A 19,770-nucleotide genomic window follows, 5' to 3' on the forward strand; every position below is an offset into this window, starting at 1 on the left:
TCACCTCTGGAAAAAATACAAATAAACACTCACCTCACACTGCAAGACAAATTGCTTCCCTCCTTTTATCCTCAACAAAATGCACTTTTTGTCTTTAATCTGAGTTTCTTCCACAGACACAATCTGTTCCATTGTCAGTAAATTTTGCTGACCGTAAAAATAAAAGATGATAGGTTACTTCACATTATTGCATGACTTTTTAAATTAAGTTAATAAATAATACTGAAAACTACCAGCTTAGAAAAAGTAAAGAAAAAAAATCAGCATCTTTCTTTCTTTGATGATATTCTAGAAGTGGGGGGAAATGACTACAAAAGAAATGTACGAAAATTCAAAATGTAACATCTCAAAGAAAGCTGCAAAGAAAGGAACGTCTCTATAAGGCAGAAAGCAAAGTGTTCCCTCAGCACAGTACTAACGTGGGGATGAGTGTGAATCACACGTACCTCTCCTGCATCACACACTTGCCTAGACACGATCAATCCTGCTATGAGGGAACAATGACGCCGCTACCTACAATCTACATGAGTGAGAGGTGTGTCGCTGGCTTTGAACCCAGCAGCCCAGTAAAAGTTCGGTCACGCTAGCTTGTTAAGCAACTGATATTTTGATCACGTCGAAATGATGTTGTAAACACAGATGACGTCCTTAAACGACTGTCCTGCTGGGTCTACAGCATCACTGCTTCCGGTGAATGCTACCGTGTCTCTGAGCACCTTACCATTTTATGTTTTTTGGGATAAATACTCCAGGAATCCTAAATGAAAAACAACACCATCATAAACCCACGTTTTCTTTTTCCCTTACTTAAACTTACGAATCTACCCAGGCACATTACGTAGCTTCGTGAATCACCGCTAAATGCTGACTCTCTTAAAACCAAGATAATTTATCATATCCAATGGTAAGCAAAAGAAGATTCTAGTTTTCAAATATCCTGAAAAGCGAGACAATTTCCTTTCAAAGTGTGCAACAGTGACTGACCAGTAGATAGCACAGTAAACGCATACTACGCCCAGGGCCGCTCATCATCTGGAAATAAACATTATATAATGATGTATGTATGAATTATAACTCAGGTGCTAGTAAGGATACGATAATGTAAAAAATACATATGTAATATTATACAAAATATAATTATCTTGTATTTATGTATCATCATATACACATGTTCTATGTAATATGTATATTTTATATTATACAATACTTAGCAGTACCTGAGTTATAATTCAGGACCCCCATAGAGTCTTATTAATCATAACTCAGATCCTAGATGTATGAATTTTTAGAAAATGCCTTCTACGGCACTAGCAATAGTGAGAAGATCATGGTCATTTAGGAAGAATGTGGTCACACACAGTAGCAATCACTTGTAATTAAATGGCATCTTCACCAACAAGGATTTGCAAAACACATCCCAAAGCCAAACACACCAGATTTGGGCTCACCATTTTCCATGCTCTGGCCAGTAGAGAGCTATATTCTGATACAGGGGCCATATTCCAATACACCAACTATGTTTTTCACAGTTGGGACCACTGTCCTGCTTATGATGACCAACCATTCCCTCCCCAAGAGAACTCCTTCCACGGAGACAAGCCCTGGGCGCTCCACACAGCAGACGTTTAATAAATGCTGCCCCACTTGCTACGAGGGATGGTGCAGATGGGAAATTTCTCTTTTCTTGTTCACTAACATTAGCTCTCGAAAGGACCTTACAGGGTGGCTGTATCTTCCCATCTAATGCGATAAAGCCCACTTCCGATTTTCCAGCAAGGTGGAGACAACAGGAGGGGGGTCAGGTGCCCTGGCCTGGGTGCCAAGCTTCGCAGCCTGCACCGCAGACCTCGTCTTACTCAACCCTGACTCAGGGAGGCCTCGTAACAGAGACACGGGGCACAGGCAGACCCCAGTCGGAATCACTCCTCACCCACACCTGTCACTGGTGCCAGACCTTCCCTCTCTGAGCCCTGGTTCTCTCTTTATAATATAAGGCTTGGACCTCAAAGGTGGCTAAACAAATTAAAAGTGTGTGTGTGTGTGTGTGTGTGTCTGTGTGTGTGTCTGTGTGTCTACAGCACCAGGCCCGAGATAAATCTGCAACAATTGTAGTAGTCGTTATCATTTCTTCTTCTCCCATTTTATAGATGAGGAAACTGAGGCTCAGTCGACATAATGTGCTCCAAGTCCCAGAGACACAGAGCAGTGGATTTAAACACCTCTGACTCCAAAGTCCCAGTTTTTTCCCCTTCTTTGATCCACCTACCGCTCTCCAGCCCTCCTCAGACCTGCCTGCTTCGACCTCCCTGGAAGGCACCTTCTGTTTTCAGGTAGCACCAAATCCTTCCTTGACTCAGAAGTTTAAAAGTTAATGTCTGAACAGGAAAATCTCATGTATACATGTTAAAAGAGATATGGGAGCTAGAGGGAGATTTGAGAAAACATGCAGGCGATGTGAAATCACCACGGAAACGAGTGCTCGGGAAGATGCCACAGACTTACTCGTGACTCGCCCTCTCCTCTCCACTCAAGTCTGTTTGGAAAGAGGTAAAAATATCGACGCTGCCACTGAGTCAGGAATGGGTTTCCCAGCTTCAGCATGTACCCGTGCATGATGCAGTCTCTTCCCAGAGCGTAATCTGAGGCACGGAACACAACGGTGAAATTTAGCACGGTCTGAAACAGAATGCCTATATGCTTCTCAGAAAAAAAGAATGACACACTTTTTAGAAAAAGAGCAAGTTTCTATAAAGACAGCACACTATAGAAATCATTATTTTACTTTTAAACACATTAAAGAACAGGTCTCTTCATCTCTCTACTAACATATTAAATGGCTGTTTCTCAATATTCTGATAAACTCATGATGTTCCTCTATTGCTCTGAGCGGGTCAAAGTTTGTTTGCTAAATATTTTTTCATTATGTAGGGTGATAACTGAGGAATAGAGAGTGATTAAACTCAAGCTATGCCCCAAGTACCTTTGCCTTTATATGGAATTGGGCTTCTCCCTTTAATGTTATTTAAAAAAAAAAACAAGAGAGGGGATTTTCTTGTCCAAAGAAGCCAAAGTAACACAAGGGTCAAAAACTGGTCTTTCCTCCACTTAAGGTTATAATTATCCTTCATATATATGGTTATGTAGGGAGGCCAAGCTAATTTACATGCATGTTGAGTTCTGATTACATTTTTACAGCAAAGTATTGTCTCAAAAAAAAAAAAAAAGGTCAATTTTAAGTGGCTTACTTTGCCTTCCTTAGAGGATTTGGTGATTGTGCTAAAATCATTCATTCACTCACTCATTCATTCAACTATGAAGGGAATGAATGCCTAGGTGCTGGGCATGTGCTAGGCATTCTGGACACAGCAGTGGATAAAAGAGACAAAAGTCCTCGCCTTCAGGGAGCTTACATTCTAGTGGGAGATTCAGGTAATAAATAAGCAAAACCCATGTTGTGTCACTTGGACACAAGCAGGAAGGAAAAGAATGAAGGAGGGAGGGGCCTCGGGAGGGTCCGTGGTGATGGGGTGTGGTTCATGGAGTTGCCATTTTAATGGAAAAGGTGTCTGCATTTGTCAAGTACATTTAAAGTATACGTCTTATATTTTTACTTCTTCTGAGATCTTCAACCAAGATCTAGTTATTCCTAAATTACTTAATTACGTGTGAGAATAATTCATTAATTTGCTAGATGTTCTAATTACAGCTCTAATTAAAAGCCTACACTTCAACAAGGTCACTAACATACATATTTTTTTCTGGGTCCAATTTGTCAAGATTCTAGTGACATCGTGGCTCTCCCTTGAGCAAACTACCGAGGCTATAATTTCCTGTGTAAAATCCGTAACAGCAAACGTGGTCCAGAGTGATCTCAGTGGACCCGTTCTCTCAAGAACGGCTTAGAAATAAAGCCCCTTTCCCTGCAGAATGGAGGTGAACACAGTTAAAGGGCTGTCACGTTCCCTTGGTGCACTCAGGCGACTTTTAGGTAAGGAGTCATTCATCCAGGATGGTGGACACTTTTCTAAGCAGACGATAAATGCTACTGGGGGATGGTCGACAAGACCCAGGAATCCTGCACCAAGATACCCCCACCAAAGCAAATTGTTCACAGACCGAAATTGTTTCCGGTCATTCTTATTATACGTTAACCTCAGAAAGGTCTTTGCTTAGAAGTAAAACAAAAAGCTACCTTCATCACTAACCACAATAAGTTTAAATATCAAAAAGCCATAAAGTCTTAGAAAAATCAAGAGTGGCAATATTTGGTGAATCAAAGATGACTGATTTATTTAATACTGGATGTTATGTATTCTCCTTTGGAAATCCTAACAGGGCACTCAAATATGGCAAATAAAAATATGGCTTCGTGACTCTTTTTCTTTTTTTGGGGGGGAGGGATATTTGCTATATGGTAATGCAGGATTTTACTTATTCTGTCCATTAGTAACTACTATTTGATCACATTTTTTTTTTTTTTTATTCCGGTACGCGGGGCTCTCACTGTTGTGGCCTCTCCCGTTGCGGAGCACAGGCTCCGGACGCGCAGGCTCAGTGGCCATGGCTCACGGGCCCAGCCGCTCCACGGCACGTGGGATCTTCCCAGACCGGGGCACAAACCCGTGTCCCCTGCATCGGCAGGCGGACTCTCAACCACTGCGCCACCAGGGAAGCCCCTTGATAACATTTATAATATTAATAGAACTTAATCTAAGAGAAGTTCAACTTCTTTTTTTTCTTTTTTACATTTCAATACTGGATATTAATCAGAAAGATAGTCAAAATTACTATGGTCGAAATTTTTACATCAAAAATTTGTAATAAGCGTTTGGTATTAGTCTACGTACAATTCAGTTTTTGGTGTAAAGTTCTTTGGCTGCAAGAAAGAACATTTGGTTTACTTCACTAATAGGAATATCTCTTAATGCTGGCACGGCTCCTTCTTGGTATTTCTTCTGCTGTTGGTTTTTGGCACAGTTATCTGTGATCGTATGAATGGAGTTGAGTGGAGAGGTACTCGTCAGGTTTATTCCAAATGAGAGCACGTAACCAGTCACTACAGTAATGAGGAGGTGCACAGGCAGTGCAACTAACTGCCCAGTGTTTTTGAGGCCAATAGGGTAAGCCTAAGGAGTTTAGCCAAGATTCAGTAATAAAAGCCCACACAAGATACAGTATGAAGCCAAACTGGGAACTTAAGAAAAGAAGAAAGCCATAAGTCGCTCTTTCTGGCAATGGCGACGGTGAATTTTCCACCATTTTCCCCGTGGCTTTAGATAATCTCGGGTCCTTGACGCGCCCACTCGGCCCCTCCCCACAGTGCGGCCCTGGTGACTCTTTCATGCTGTTTATAATATAAATGTATGTATATACACTTATGTCTCTTGACAAGTAAACATGTAATACTAAGTTCCTCACCATACTTTGCGGGGCCCTGTGGAAAATGAAAATGCAGGCCGCTTGTTAAAAAATTATTAAGAATGTCAAGATGGTACCAGCAGAGCATTAACCTGGGTTGGCGGCCTGATGACACCACACAGGCCAGACACCCGGGAAGCTGGCCCTGTTGCTGACACCGTGATACTTAATCTTTAAGGAAGAGAACTTCCAAACTGGCCCCCAAACTCCAAGATAAGAAGGTGTATTGACAAATACTGCTGACGACCTCCATACATATTATTTATATGTGGACTAAAGACTTTGAAATATCAAGTATATATTTATATATATGTATAACGGAATCGCTTTGCTGTACACTTGAAACTAACACAACGTTGTAAATCAACTAAATTTCAATAGAAACTTTAAAAAAAATTAAAGACTTTGAAATATCATTTCACACTGATCTTTCCCAAGCCAGGTAAAACGAAAACAATTTATGGCATTTCCCCCACTCTACTGGAAAGTACTTTATGACCCAGATACTATTTTCAGCTTTACAAGAGATCTTGAAAATTCATTGCTTTAGAAACATCTTCAGACACACCAGCTATTTTACCTTCTTCGTGGCCAAGCTGCTTATTTTTAGCTCTCTTCCTGGCCTCGATTTTATCCGTGTCTGCATTTACTGCTTCATAAACAGTTTCCGCCACTTCCTGCTGCCAGCGCTCAGAGATCACCAGAGGGAAGTTCTTGTAGAGGTCTTGGTCGCAATCAAGAAGCTTATCATTTTAAGGAATCAAGATATGTATGATTTAACATGCTTACAAAGGCAACAGATTCAACAGTACCATAACTGCGTGTAGGAAGATACCTAGACAACAGCCCGTAACCATTAAGAGACAATTTATTACTTGTCATAAACCTCCACCAATGACAACCGAGTGACCAAGGCATATACTGTACAACACGGGGAAGATAGCCAGTATCTTACAATGACTGTAAATGGAGTATAACCTTTAAAAGTTGTTAATCACTATATCGTACAACTGTAAGTTATATAATATTGTACATCAACTATACTTCAATAAAATCTTTTAAAAAGAAAAAAAAAAAAGAAAGACACTCTAACAACCGGGACCCACACAGGGCGATGTATTACGGGCACCTCACTTCCATCCCTGGGTCAGTCAGATGCAGCCCAATCTTCTACAGCATCTTCACAGCATTTTTGCCAATGAAAACTAACATATATAGGGTTTTCTTTAAAGGATGACAAGAATCTGGCAACAAAATAATTTCGACTATAGTGAGGATATTTTATCTGTGAAAACAGATCCCTATGGTTTTAGATACAGTTACAAGGGAGAAGCCAGGAGGGCTTTCTAACCACCCCCCCATTATTCTGTAAAGTGAGAAAAACTAAAAGGTCCACTAGGCCAAATTTACCATTTAGCCCATGAGCCTTCCAATGAATCCAAGTTGAACAGTATGATCATAAGTCTCGAGATACAGAGACTTCATGCAATGTGGCCTTTCAGAGGTGCTATAAGAAAAATTACACTTAACGATAGCATTTCTCTTCCAAACTATTACTCAAAATTCTTCATTCTTCTCCCTAAGTGAGCCTGTACTCTGAAAGCAAGCTAAGAAAATGGTTTTACAGATTTGAGTTACAGTTCTGTGGCAGAAAGACAAGCGATCCTACCGATAGGAAAAAATAGCCCTGTCTTTCAAAAGCAGGGATCTCTCTAGAAGCTTGACTCGTTCACTCCCTTGCCTGAGAGAGAAGTACGGGAGAGAGGCAAGTTATTTAGAAGGAAAAGGGAGAAAGACCAAGGGTGAGGCTCCTGCCCACAGGCCTTGAGTGAGTCACTGAACCACTGGAGGAACCTGCATCCTGGTCCCAATCAGGATGCTCTCCACCCACCCTTACTGACTTGTTATCCTAACGTGCTGATTCTGAGACCAAAATGTGTACTGTGTTTCCCCTTTCAGCTTTCTTCAGACGCCCAAACCAAGCCTGGAGCTGAAACCTTTGTGTGTCCTGAGTGTGAACACGCTCATGCGTGTGTATGTGTGTGTGTGCGGTGCAGTGTTAGAGCATCAAGGCCAGGAGAGCACCCTGCGATGAGGGACACTGGGGCAGATTCTGCAGAGTTGGGCAAAAGTGAAAACACCCTCCTTTCCAAAGTGGTTGCTCTGAAATGGACAACCCTGCTTTATATACAAATGGTTCCATCTCCTGTAAGGTCAGAGAGCCTTGGTCTTTATGACTCGGCCTATGTGAAAAATGAATAAAACAAAGCTCTACCTGAAGTGAGCTTTTTTTTTTTTCTCCTTAAAGAACAATGTATTATTTGGGCTGCATTTTAAGAGACACAGTCTTCTCAGCTCTGGTTCCGGAAGAAGCAAAACCACCACAACAGAAACTCCTAGTGTACGTGCCAGGAGGCTGACACAGGTGACCCACCCACAGAGAAGGCCTGGCAATGAAACCACTCACTTCACAGGCAAGCAAACCAATGCTCCTGAGGTTCCCTAAATGGCCCCGATTCCCTTAGGTAATAAGTGCAGATCTGAGGCCAGTGTGTCTGACTCCAAAGCCCAGAATACAGCTGACAAAATTGAAAGCGTGAAGACTCTCTTTTGAACAACAAAATTTTCACAGGCTCCCACGTGATATTCGTTTTCCTTTTAGTGCCCTTTGCTGGAGAGAAGTATGTCTGATGACAAAATTCTACTGTGACAGCAGTGATCCTTTTAGGTAACTCTGTAAAAGGACTATTCCCGAAGCTATAGGGTGGTCCTGTCTGTCCAGGCCACAGAAGATGCCAAGCGTCTGCACAGTGGTCACGCTGCTGTCCCCAGGGGAGCCACGGCTCAGACCAGGCCCTCTCCGCTGTGCTTCACCTGACCTTCCCCGCCACCCCCCATCCTGCCATCCTGGGAAACTGGCCACGTGAGCACCCCAATCACCTTTACAGCTGCCTGGTAGGAAAGACCAGGGGGGCTGACACAAGGCCATAAATGCAGGCAGCTGAGAAGACGCGGGCAGGGGAGCCTCTCAGAGGGAGAAGCCGAGAAAGTGGGGGCAGTGAGAACTTGACACGTAGTGACACACTCTGACTGGGCATCCAAAAGAGGGTGACTTTCTCCCATGACTCACCACCTCTAATTATGCCCTGTCTACTTGGAAAATAATGATAGGCACCAAAGTCTGAAAAATGCAGAAGATGCTATATATATTAAAAAAAAACAACAAACGTGATTATTTCACTTTTGATTGACAAATGCAAAATGATTCACGCTGTTTGCTCTTTTCATCCTGACACAGAGAAACCAGGGTATTTGGGAGAACTACGATGACTGGCTGTCTGGCATGAGGCCAAGTACGTTTGCCATCACCTGGCTGTATTTCCCTGCTTCATAACACGTCTGAGTTTTCTATCAACCACCAATCTACCCAAATCAATAAGAATGAGACCACTTTGCAGTTTATCAAACGTAAAATAGGTAGTCCAAAGAAAGCTGTCGTGGTCTCTAATTCAGGTCTTGACCTCTTCTACATTCGTCAAATATATGGATGTTCATCTGTAAGTTACAGTCCATAAACAGGCCAGTACTAAGTCAGTCATGAAGCCTGATTTCCAATTAAAAAATCCCCCACCCTCCAGAAAAAAACAAAACAAAACCTGAAAGCAAGCATTGCCGGTGTACCTTGATGCCTTTGGTATCCTCTTCATCAAATGAGCCGATGTCAAAGGCGTCGGCCGCATTGACTTCCCCCCGGGGAGGGATCAAGGGTGGAGGGTACTGGAAGAGCCAGAGAAGAAAGGTTCAGCTACTAGGTGACTCAGGGCCCGGTCCCAACCTGCTATTCTATAAAGAGATCTCAGTGCGACACATCAAGGTGTCACAGTCCGTGCAGGGCTCATTCAAGCTCACACGAATCACAGTGCACAGTTCACAATGCCCCCAAAGGAGATGCAGCCCCACGACCCAGTTTGCTAGAAGCTTAACGCCTGCAATGGGGCAGGGTGGGGTGCCCCACACCCACAAACGTCCCGAGGCCAATGCTGGCTGAACCAGAGCCCGAACTCTATTCCTAATTAGGCAGGACTAACAGAGCATCATCCCTCAACGGTCTGAGCTGATGCAAAGATGAGTCCAAAGATGATCATCAACACTGAGAAAAAACAACAACAACTTGAATTTGGGGTGTTTTCCTGAATCAATGAGAATATTAAAAAGTAGCTTAAAATAAGCCAAGGGGATTATGCTACTATACAATCATGCTAATTCTTAAATTATGTGGTGCTGGGCTCAAAAGTATCTAAGTGTATGACAAACGTTTCTCGTACATTTTTACATATAAACAAAGAGGGATAAGTTGTTCCAAAGGGAATGAGCCATAAGGCAGCACGTGGATAGGAGAGCAAGAAGCAGGGCTGTGGATGGAGAGCTGGGGCGGACCCTGGAGACAGAGCCAGGATGTAGAGATGCATACAGAGATGCAGATAGAGAGCACAGTCGGGGTGGTACCCGGGGTGGGGTCCCAGCAGGAGTACCTTCTGCAGGTAGACTTGCTGCCAGTCGATGCCTCTGAAGAAGTTGTGCGTTTTTAGTTCCTGTGCACTGCGGGAGACAGGGAGTCACAGCAGTGGTAAGTAAATATGCATTCGGAAATCTAAGAAACGGTTTGCAAAAATTATCTCCTATTACAGAACACACAGGGACAACTATTTCCAGCTCTTTAAGACAGCAAGTAAAATATGCTTCTTTCGAAGCAATCCAAGGAACACTGTGATGTTTAGAAATACTGCCCACTGAGCCTAGGAATATGGTCCATGGGATGCTTTACTGGGGATGCTCATCCCAGCCTGAGATAACCTAGGGGTTTTCACAGATTATATCTGATTCTGTAATCATGAGAACAAATTTAACTAAGAACTAAATTAGAGATCTACACATTAAAGAGATTGACAGCAAATGTCTACAAGTCCTCACAGATCAGATGGCAGGGATATGAAGCACCAAATATTAATTTTGAAGCAAACTAGAAATCTAGCAGAACAGTGCGTGCCAAACCCCTACCTAAACTGAAGGAACAGTCTTTCCCAAAGATCCCTGCTACAGTTCAGTTCACATGGAACAGAAGAAGCTGCAGACTCTGAGGAAAACACGTGGGTCAATATACATATAGTTCCCATGTGATTCCCTCCGACCCCCTCTAACGGAAATGGAAGATTCTCAATGTATTGAAAGGAACTGTTCTGCTTTCCAGGTGAAGACGCTGAAAGGCAGAAGCAACGGCCTACCCGCGTCCGTGGCAGCCGAGTCGCTTACTAACGTCTCGCTGGAGCAAGCCTTCCAGAAGGGACTTCAGCTCAGGGGAGAAGATGTCTGGAAGTTCCACATTCTGGGGGTGGGGGGCGGGGGGAGAATACGATCTCAAAAATGCATCCAGGGAAACAGTGCCCTCACCCCCGACCAGATTTAAAGGCCATTTCTTGCATAAGGATATTGTTAAAAAAAAAAAAAATTGCAGATTCATTGCCAACTAACATCGACCCTAAAGAAACACAGAACAGTTACTCATCTTCAGAGTCAATCGACAGGCTGGAGCCAGAAGAATCAGGTCTCCTCGCTCTTCTGCATCCCAGTCATTTTTCCTTTTGTTTGATTTCTTTAGTTTTGTTCTTGATTTTCTACATCTTGCTCTTACTGATTGTTAGCAAACCCTGATATTTGCCTCAGCATCTATTTCCAGTGTTTTAAGAAAGCTTTTTTTTTTTATACTGGTTGTGATGGAATGAAACATGAAAATTATAATGCAAAAAAAAACAGTTTTTGACCTCCTTACCATGGTGAGTGTCATTCGGTCTATCTCATGCTTATCTTTGGTTTTATGTTGTCTGAAAGGGCTGTGACTGTAGAAATAAAGAAAATTCCATCACTAGATGGTTTCAGGTAACAGCAAACATTGTTGACTAATATTTGGGCAAGGTATTACGTTCTGTCACTGCTCATTTGAAACTGCAGAAATACAAAAGCCATAAACACATAAGTATTTCCAGAGAAAAACTGATGATCAATTGACAATCAGATATATTAGGTCCTGAAGGAGCAAAGGCTTATGTTTACTTCAACTCCTGAGCTTCACGTCAATGCAGTCATGGTACCAAAATATACTTTAGCAAATATATTCCAAGTGCTAATTTAAAATATCACTTGGAAAAAAAATTAGCAAACAGGTATTTATGAAAATGAAAGTCACACACATGGCATTTGTCACATTACTGTTTGAGATAATGGTAACTTTCATACTTTTTTTTTTTTTTTAGAAAAATGGGTATTAGTTCCTCGTACAATACAAAGAACTGCAGTCAAATCAAAACACGTCCAAGATGAACACACTTCCCCCCTAGAATCCAGTAATTTTAAGCACTACATTCCTTTGAGGATAAGAGATATAAACTAACCCTGTGCTCCCAGACCCTCCAGAGTTCTGAGAACTGCTCCCTCATGTCCTACTTACAAACAGCCCCAGACTTAAGAGTCAGAAACCCTGGGTTCACGCTGCGACTTGGCTGTTTGCCGGCTGTGAACCAGTCATGGAAACCACCAGTCTCAGTCTCTTCATCTGCAAACGGCATAATGCAATATCCGTCACCAAAACGGTGACGGGAACGAATAAAATAATGTACATGCTAGTAGCCGAGACAATGGCAGTATACGGTGGGTATCTGATACACATCTGTGAAATTAATAAGGATGAGTCTAACTTTACAAAATGAATGTCTGCTTGACCAACTATGTAAAGAAATTACTCTTACTCTTGATTACATTTTTAAAATGCTGAATAAGCTGGCTTTTAAAGTTAACCTTAGATATCACTTATATATGGAATCTAAAATATGACACAAATGAACTTATCTACGAAAGAAAAACAGACTTACAGACATAGAGAACAGATTAGTGGTTGTCAATGGCAGGGGTGGGGGTGAGGAATGGATTGGGAGTTTGGGATTCGCAGATGCAAACTATTATATACAGGACGGATAAACAACAGGTTCCTACTGTATAGCACAGGGAATTATAGTCAATATCCTATGATAAACCATAATGGACTAGAATGTGAAGAAGATGTGTATATATATATATATATATATACATTCATATATATATATAACTGAATCACTTGGCTGTACACTAAAAACACAACATTGTAAATCAACTATATTTCAATAAAATAAATTTAAAAAAACAAAGATACTCTTAGCATTAAAAGAGACTAGTAAACATGCAAACTAGAAAACCCTGGCCTTATTTATTTTGAAAATTAAAGAAGGGATATGATTGAGATTTCTGATGGTAAGACATGCCTGTAAAATGATCAACCCTGCAGATTTAATTATAAGGCATATATAACATAATCTGAGGCAAGATATTATATAAAATAGTTAACTCTATAAAATGGATAAGGATGTTGAGCACATAAATCAATGTGATTTAGAAAAAAGAACTAAAACGTCCACCCACTCTTGCTACTGAATAAGTTAAACTATGATGATGATTCCACTTCAGAGTATTTATTTAAATATTTCAATTTTCACTTTGCACAAGAGAGGGCACTCTAACGCTTGCTTTCTTTCATATGCAGTGAAAAACACAGTAATTTCCATCTCTTGAAAGCATTAATTTGGAAAAAAAAATCTAAACAAGGTAAATTAGTACCAAGCAAACATACGCCAATCTTTAAAACAGATTTTGATTGGAAATAGTCTTTGCATCCTAATTGTTTCCAAGGAGAAAAATGTAAAATTACTGCATTTAAAAAGCAAATGGGATAGAATAACAAACTATATCTGTTGTTTATGAGATACTATAATTTTTAAAAACTTGACCTGTATCATTCTGTATGCAAAATACACAGAGATATTAACATGTTCATGGTTCAAGAGAAAAGGAATATAGGTTTATTAAATCTTACTACAACTTCAGTCTCTCTTCATGACACAACTGCTCCTACCCCACACAGTTCCTTAACGTATAAAAGGGGATTGTGTGAAGGTCTCCTGTGTTTCGGCGAATCCATCTGCTTTGGCTCCTGTGTGCAAAGCCGGAGGACCCCTTCCTGCTCTCAACCCTCATGTGCTTGCCTGCATCTGATGCTGGAAGCAGAGGGCTGTGCTCAGACACTTGGAGAGAAGGACGACTGTGTTCTGACAGAGATGCTCCGTGCTAAATTTAAAAACTCTTTCATGTGACCAGAGGGAGGGCTTTGCGAGGGGACAGGAGTTAAAGTTAGCGGTGCCAAAAACATTCCCGGCACACGGGCCCGATCGTTACAAATCCCACTGGATAAATATAGCTCTGCCACGTCTGACTCAATAAGAAACAATCGGAAATGCTTGTCGGATCTTCGGTTCTGGACTGTTGTGCTGAGAAAGTCTGGTCTTTCAAGCCCTGAGGCGCATCTGTTTCCAATGTCTTCTTGATTATTCTTTGTGAACAAAACCCAAGATTCTGTTTCTATTTTGGAAAATGTTAAAGAAAACCTCCTATAGTAATGATCTCCATTCTGAGGGAGGCACGTGGTGCTCGCAGATCCTGTGCGATCACAGCTGCTCCCCGACGCAGCCGCTTTAAATAGGAGACAGTAACGGGCCTGTCAACAACTTATGACGTGGGCCAAGCTCTTCCAACAGCACATGCAACACTCCGGCTGCGTCGGGGGACGTTATGGGAATAGAATTCACATGTACAGTGGTCAGATGTGGCTTTTGAATAACAGAGAGAGTGGGAGAGCCGAAAATTTCCCCCCAAACGAGTTGGGAAATCGTTCAAGGCGTGCTAAATGATGGGGACACACACACACACACACACACACACACACACACACACACACACACACACACACACACGCACGATACATCATTCACAGTGAAAAGATGAGCTCAGAAACAATCCATTTATAAACACAAGTGACTACAAATCTTTACGTCAAAAATTAATTTTAGGGCTTCCCTGGTGGCGCAGTGGTTGAGACTCCACCTGCCGATGCAGGGGACACGGGTTCGTGTCCCGGTCCGGGAAGATCCCACATGCCGTGGAGCGGCTGGGCCCGTGAGCCATGGCTGCTGAGCCTGCGTGTCTGGAGCCTGTGCTCCACAGCGGGAGAGGCCATAGCGGTGAGAGGCCCGCGTTATCGCAAAAAAAAAAAAAATTTTTAGAATACCAAAAAGATTGCACGTCACATCAAATGTGAGTTTTGAACCTAAGCCAATAGCTACCAAAGTATTTATAAACATTCCTGTTTTTCCCTATGGGAACCAACTCGGCAACCTCAGGCAGAGCTCAGTTCTCCCCAGACCACCACCTGGGCTCTCTCCTTGTGTCTGACAATCAATGGCTACAAGTTTAAGATCAAGGCTACTGTCACGTCAATTCTTTCCCTTCACAGAGAGCTGAACTCTAGATTGAGGATCATGACAGTGATTCCGCACATCTGCAATATGGACACCTCTCTATACACAGATGCTCTTCAGGGTCTGACAGTCAGCTGAAGTGGAAGCAGTGACCCCCACCCAACATACAGCCCTGAGCGGATGGGTCCATCACTGAGTCCAGGGATGCAAACACGTTCTCGGGCCTCGACAGCTTCCTTACATCCAGGTTCCTGTCCCTTGCACCCTGTGGGATCCTTCTAGGGTGTCACAACAGAACTAGGGGTTCAGACAAGTGTTTCAGCGGAAGCAATGGGGCACACTGGTCAGTGTGAGCAGTATCTGATCAGAGAAAACAGAAGTGAAAAAGAGGCCCTTGGTGACCACTGGTCACCCTCACTGCGCAGATGTGGGGAGGAGGGGAAGAGACTTGCTCTGGAGCAGTTTCTCATCCTCAGCTGTGTGATCCTTTGTTGGAGAAGCGGGGGCCGCCCTGTGCACTGTACGATGCTTAGCGGCAACCCTGGCCTCGACCCGCTAGATGCCAAGTTGTGACAATCAAAAATGTCCCCGGGCATTGCCAAGCACTCCTGGGGTTGAGGACGAGCGCTGGGGAGTGGCTGGCATGGAGTCTGGTTCATCCCATGAGGACTGATGCCGCGGCCGCCCCATGAGAGCACCAGGATACCGGGGGACAGACTGCCTGTGAAGCCCGCACCCGGGAGGCTGCGTTGGCCACGCTCTCCTCCCACCCCCTCCTGAGTTACCTGTTTCAGTTCCTTAGGCCCCTTGTGTCTGCGAAAAGACAGCTACTCGGGCTCCCTCTGTACAGTGTGTAAGAACTGAATAGGATGCTTCTGTACGCCTGGATGGAACCTTCTTACCCCTCGCTTAAGCTGAGGGGACGAAGGCTCCATCGCCTCCAGATCTCACCATGATGCTTTGCTCCTGAAGGACCCTCAATAAACATCAGCTTAATATGAACCACTGATACTTTATACCCACTGACGTTGGTAGTGATATGACCATCCTCCCAATCACCTTGAATCTAAACTCCTATCTGTCCATAGCCAAGCATCCACTGAAAAAACAGAAACCACTATGGACTGTAAGAACGATATTGTTAAGTCATTTGTGGCCTTTCTGATCCCAGTACCACAGCGCTACTCAAGCCTTTGCCTGGGTTCTTAGACATGCCTCCCACCAGCATCCTCTTACTGAAGAGCAACCCAACCTTTGCTTAGAAGATGCTTCCTTTCTCTGTCCCTCCTTTGCTTAAAAGCCCTCAGTCTCTGGGGCCTTAAGAACAAAGCCCCACCTGCACAGCATGGAATTCTAGGTGGCCCCCGGCCCTGCCCCAATTTTCTCCATCTTCTCATCTTCTCACTCAGCACACCTTCCCCACGACCAACAGCTGACCCCCCCACCTCACTCACAGGTTGTTGATGGGGAAAGACCACCTGCACCTGCTCCATACCGTCCCCTCCCCGTCGTCTACTTCCGCTCCAGGTCTTCATCCTGCCATCCTGTCTGTGAGAGAACACTTCCCATACCAACTCTTACGTGAAGTTGTCAAGTCGGCCCTATGCTTCCAGGTTAGACCTGGTGATCCCATTTCTGCTCTCCCAGCACAGCCCATACAGCTCACGATTTTGTATGTGTGTGTACCTATCTACTCTCCTCCGAGTTCCTCCAGGACTGTGTGTGGCTCCCTCCCTCCCTCCCTCCCTCCCCCACAGCATCAAGCACAGGCTCTTGCATACTGCAGGTACTCAATAAATGCTCACCGAATGGTATTTAAATCACTTAAGTGAAAAATTGTTTCCCTGCTCTTTGGTTTCAGTGCTCTCTCCATTCCTGGGATTGCCTTTTGAACAGGTATTAGAAAGAATGGCAGACGATCACACATCTTTGTAGGGAAGATTCGTCTGTTCTCTTTGTTAGGCATTGGAAGGATTCTTGCCATTTTCAGGCTCAGCGGATGGTCACCAGGCAGTGACGGGGAGCTGGCTATCTGTGAGGCGGGACATGCCTTCACAGGGCAGCTCAAATGCTGAACGGACATTCTTGCATCAAATTGAAGTCTTTTCTCTCCTGAAAATGCTCACTGTCTAGAGCTGTGCAGATGAGTATGCCTCCTTCAATGAGATGGGCCTTCCGACAGCTGGAGCCAACAGGACGGCTGCCTGAAGCACTGTACCCAGCTCTCTGAACCTGTCCATATGAGCCACGATTTCTAGCTGTCACCATTCTCATCTCTTCTTATCCATCCATCCCATCCCATCCCCATGACCATCCTCTGGATGTCTTCCTGTTGGCCAAGATTCCTCTCAATAGGGGTCACATCAAACATAATGCTTCAAACAAGCCTGATCAAGGATGTCACAAAAGAAGTACCACCTTCCAATGCAGTCCTCCAAACCTGAACCATGACCAAGTAAGACAGAACTGGCTTTATCATCTGCAAATCACACTGCTGGCATAGAGACAACGATCAAGCCAGTTTTCAGATAAAATAGTGGTATATGCCAGATCATCCCTACTACACAGATGGACATTATTATAAACAGACAGAATAACAACATTAAACAAAAATCAATAAACAAACAAAGCCCTAAATGCAAGACTTTGCAAGTTTCCCTGCCACATTCTACAACTGACTTTTGAATCTTGAGTTAATGCATTCAGCTTTTGCTGTTGGGCAGAGTTTTTCTTAAATCATCTCGTGACTCTCTAAGTGTGGATTCTAATCTCCGACCCCTTCTTCAGCGGAGACCTCAGTGAATGAAGATGGTGTGTCCGGATGCACTTACCATGCATGCAGGGACTCCCGCTGGCTGGAGAAACATCTCGGGTGGGAAGTGGTTTTCTCTGATTTGCTTTGCAGAAACTCTCTAATTAGGTCAGCTAGTCTGATGACATGAATTAAGGCCATCCAGGCTCCACAAACATGATAATTCAATTAAGGACCAACAGGACCTGACTCTCTGAGCAATAATACAATTTTAGTTCCCAAGTGAATGCGATGAGCAGAGAACAACTAGATTATCCAGGTCCTGGGGAAGCAGCCGGGGTGCTTGGAACCTAGTTTGGGGGGAAGACAGGGAATCCAGCCTCTTTTCAGATTGTGCTAAAGGTAATAAGAAGATGCAGCGATGCTCAATAAGGCTTTCTGAGGGAAACATGGCAAGTTTAGCAAACTACCAGGCCTGTGTGTTCATAGAAGCAACGTTACAGGGAGAATTCTGACTAGGAAATTTTAATGTAAACTACTTTTTGTATCTCTGTGAATGGAGAATAATCAAAAACATATCTTAAACAATTCAGCGCTCTGTTAAAATTGGCTAAAGACTCTTAAAATTAATGGAAATATTAACATAATTTGTAAACATTCAATATGAGAACATATTTGGAGAGCGCTTTCATTCCATCCTCTTTCCGCTTGTATTTCATCGTCCCTGGTAGATTAGAACTAAGGGTCAAGTATAACAAGTGAAAAACAGAGAATTACACAATTTCATTTTTGTGTTTTTTGAAACCTACAAATTTCAGCATGTTCACAAACAGACGCACACTTTTAAAACAGATTCTCTTGGGTGTTCATCCTTTTGTGTAAAAAATGCTTTAACCTCACAAGACAGTCATGAGTAATTAATTCCAGGGAAAAGAAATTCTCCTACCCTCTCCGAATACCTACATTTAAAAATAACACTTATTCCCAAAATAAGACATCAATGGAAATATTCCAACAAAGTCTTGTTTCAGGTCTAAATGTGTTGGCATACCTTCCTGGTATGGAACAAAAATACCGAAAGCTTATGGGAAAGAAACTCTCACTTTTACGGGCAGAAAGAGCTGTGGGCATCGCCTGGATCAGTGTGTGGTTTAAAGATCACTGTGTGATCTAAAACGATATTAGCACCTAATAACATGTAAATATTTGGGATTTTGATCCAAGTGCATGCCATGGTGATGGTACTAAGAGGACGCATTTCACTCACCCTCTCAGAAGTTTGAAAAGCATACAACCCAGGGAGAACCAGTCAGCACTGCTGTCGTACGCAGTCCCTTTCTGCAGGACCTCGGGAGCCATGTACCCGTGGGTGCCCCTAGGGAGAAGAAAGGGTATGTGCGGTTATCAGTGCTTGCAGACCTTATAAAATATTCCCAGCTCATCAAGAGGTCTGAGCATCATTCATCAATGTCGGCAACTATGAACAAGGGGGAGGGGACGACAGTGCTTCCACCAAATATGATTCAGCAAACACCCAGTGGGAAAACGACCTTTCCTGTCTTCATTAGGATAGAACTGAACACAAATAAACTACCATATGAAATGAATATGAACAGTGCGCGCACTCCACGGTCTCGGAGGTGAAATGTGAATCTCGGGAGTCCTTCCTCACTACAGCCAGGAGAAGCCAAGGGCAGGCCCGTTTGAGGGCTCTCCTGAGGAGATGTGTGGGGCCGGGGAAGGGAGCGGGGGGAGGGGGTGGTGAACAGTGACCACACCGTAGCGCTAGAGACCTGGAAGGGATGGGCACGGGCGTCCCCGTGTGGCGCCACCCTCCCGTGCTGAGGACCAGGGCTCGCACACATGCCCATCGTATCTCCCACCCTTCCACGGTCACGATGGTCTCCAAGGCAGGGTGGGCGTGGGGGGACAAGCCGACAGGTACGGAGACGGAGAAATCACGTATCCGGTTTAAAGAGCTGCTGACAGCTCAACGGACTCAGCCACGCAAACGTGCAGGCGACTTGCAGGAAGCTGAGAAAAATCACCTGGGAGGACAACCATTTATATATAATACGTGTTATCTGCGACTCAAAGTCCTTTCCCATTCTGCGACTCCCCACCCCTCCTTAAAGATCTGAGCACGCACTGTTCCGAGCGCGCAAGAGAGGGCTCGTGGGGAACTTCCAAAGACGTGGCCTGAAA

At 43.6% G+C, this 19,770-nt stretch overlaps 1 protein-coding gene across 5 annotated transcripts in view; it reads right to left on the reverse strand.

Moving 5' to 3' along the window:
• GRK3 (G protein-coupled receptor kinase 3) overlaps positions 1–19,770 on the reverse strand; it is a 119,245-nt gene that overhangs the window by 3,810 nt on the left and 95,665 nt on the right. For 2 of the 5 annotated variants that reach the window (XM_060120819.1, XM_060120822.1), the window contains 8 exons: positions 18,833–18,940; positions 11,246–11,312; positions 10,701–10,801; positions 9,951–10,017; positions 9,100–9,195; positions 5,999–6,161; positions 2,503–2,639; positions 34–147 (listed from right to left, as the gene is read on the reverse strand). In XM_060120819.1, coding sequence (XP_059976802.1) covers positions 34–147; positions 2,503–2,639; positions 5,999–6,161; positions 9,100–9,195; positions 9,951–10,017; positions 10,701–10,801; positions 11,246–11,312; positions 18,833–18,940 — 853 coding nt within the window. Of the gene's footprint in view, positions 1–33; positions 148–2,498; positions 2,640–5,998; positions 6,162–9,099; positions 9,196–9,950; positions 10,018–10,700; positions 10,802–11,245; positions 11,313–18,832; positions 18,941–19,770 lie in introns of all 5 variants that reach the window. The other 3 variants (XR_009534668.1, XR_009534669.1, XM_060120821.1) reach the window with 3 other exon arrangements.

This window comes from Lagenorhynchus albirostris, chromosome 14 (assembly GCF_949774975.1).
Source record: "Lagenorhynchus albirostris chromosome 14, mLagAlb1.1, whole genome shotgun sequence".
Taxonomy (NCBI): domain Eukaryota; kingdom Metazoa; phylum Chordata; class Mammalia; order Artiodactyla; family Delphinidae; genus Lagenorhynchus; species Lagenorhynchus albirostris.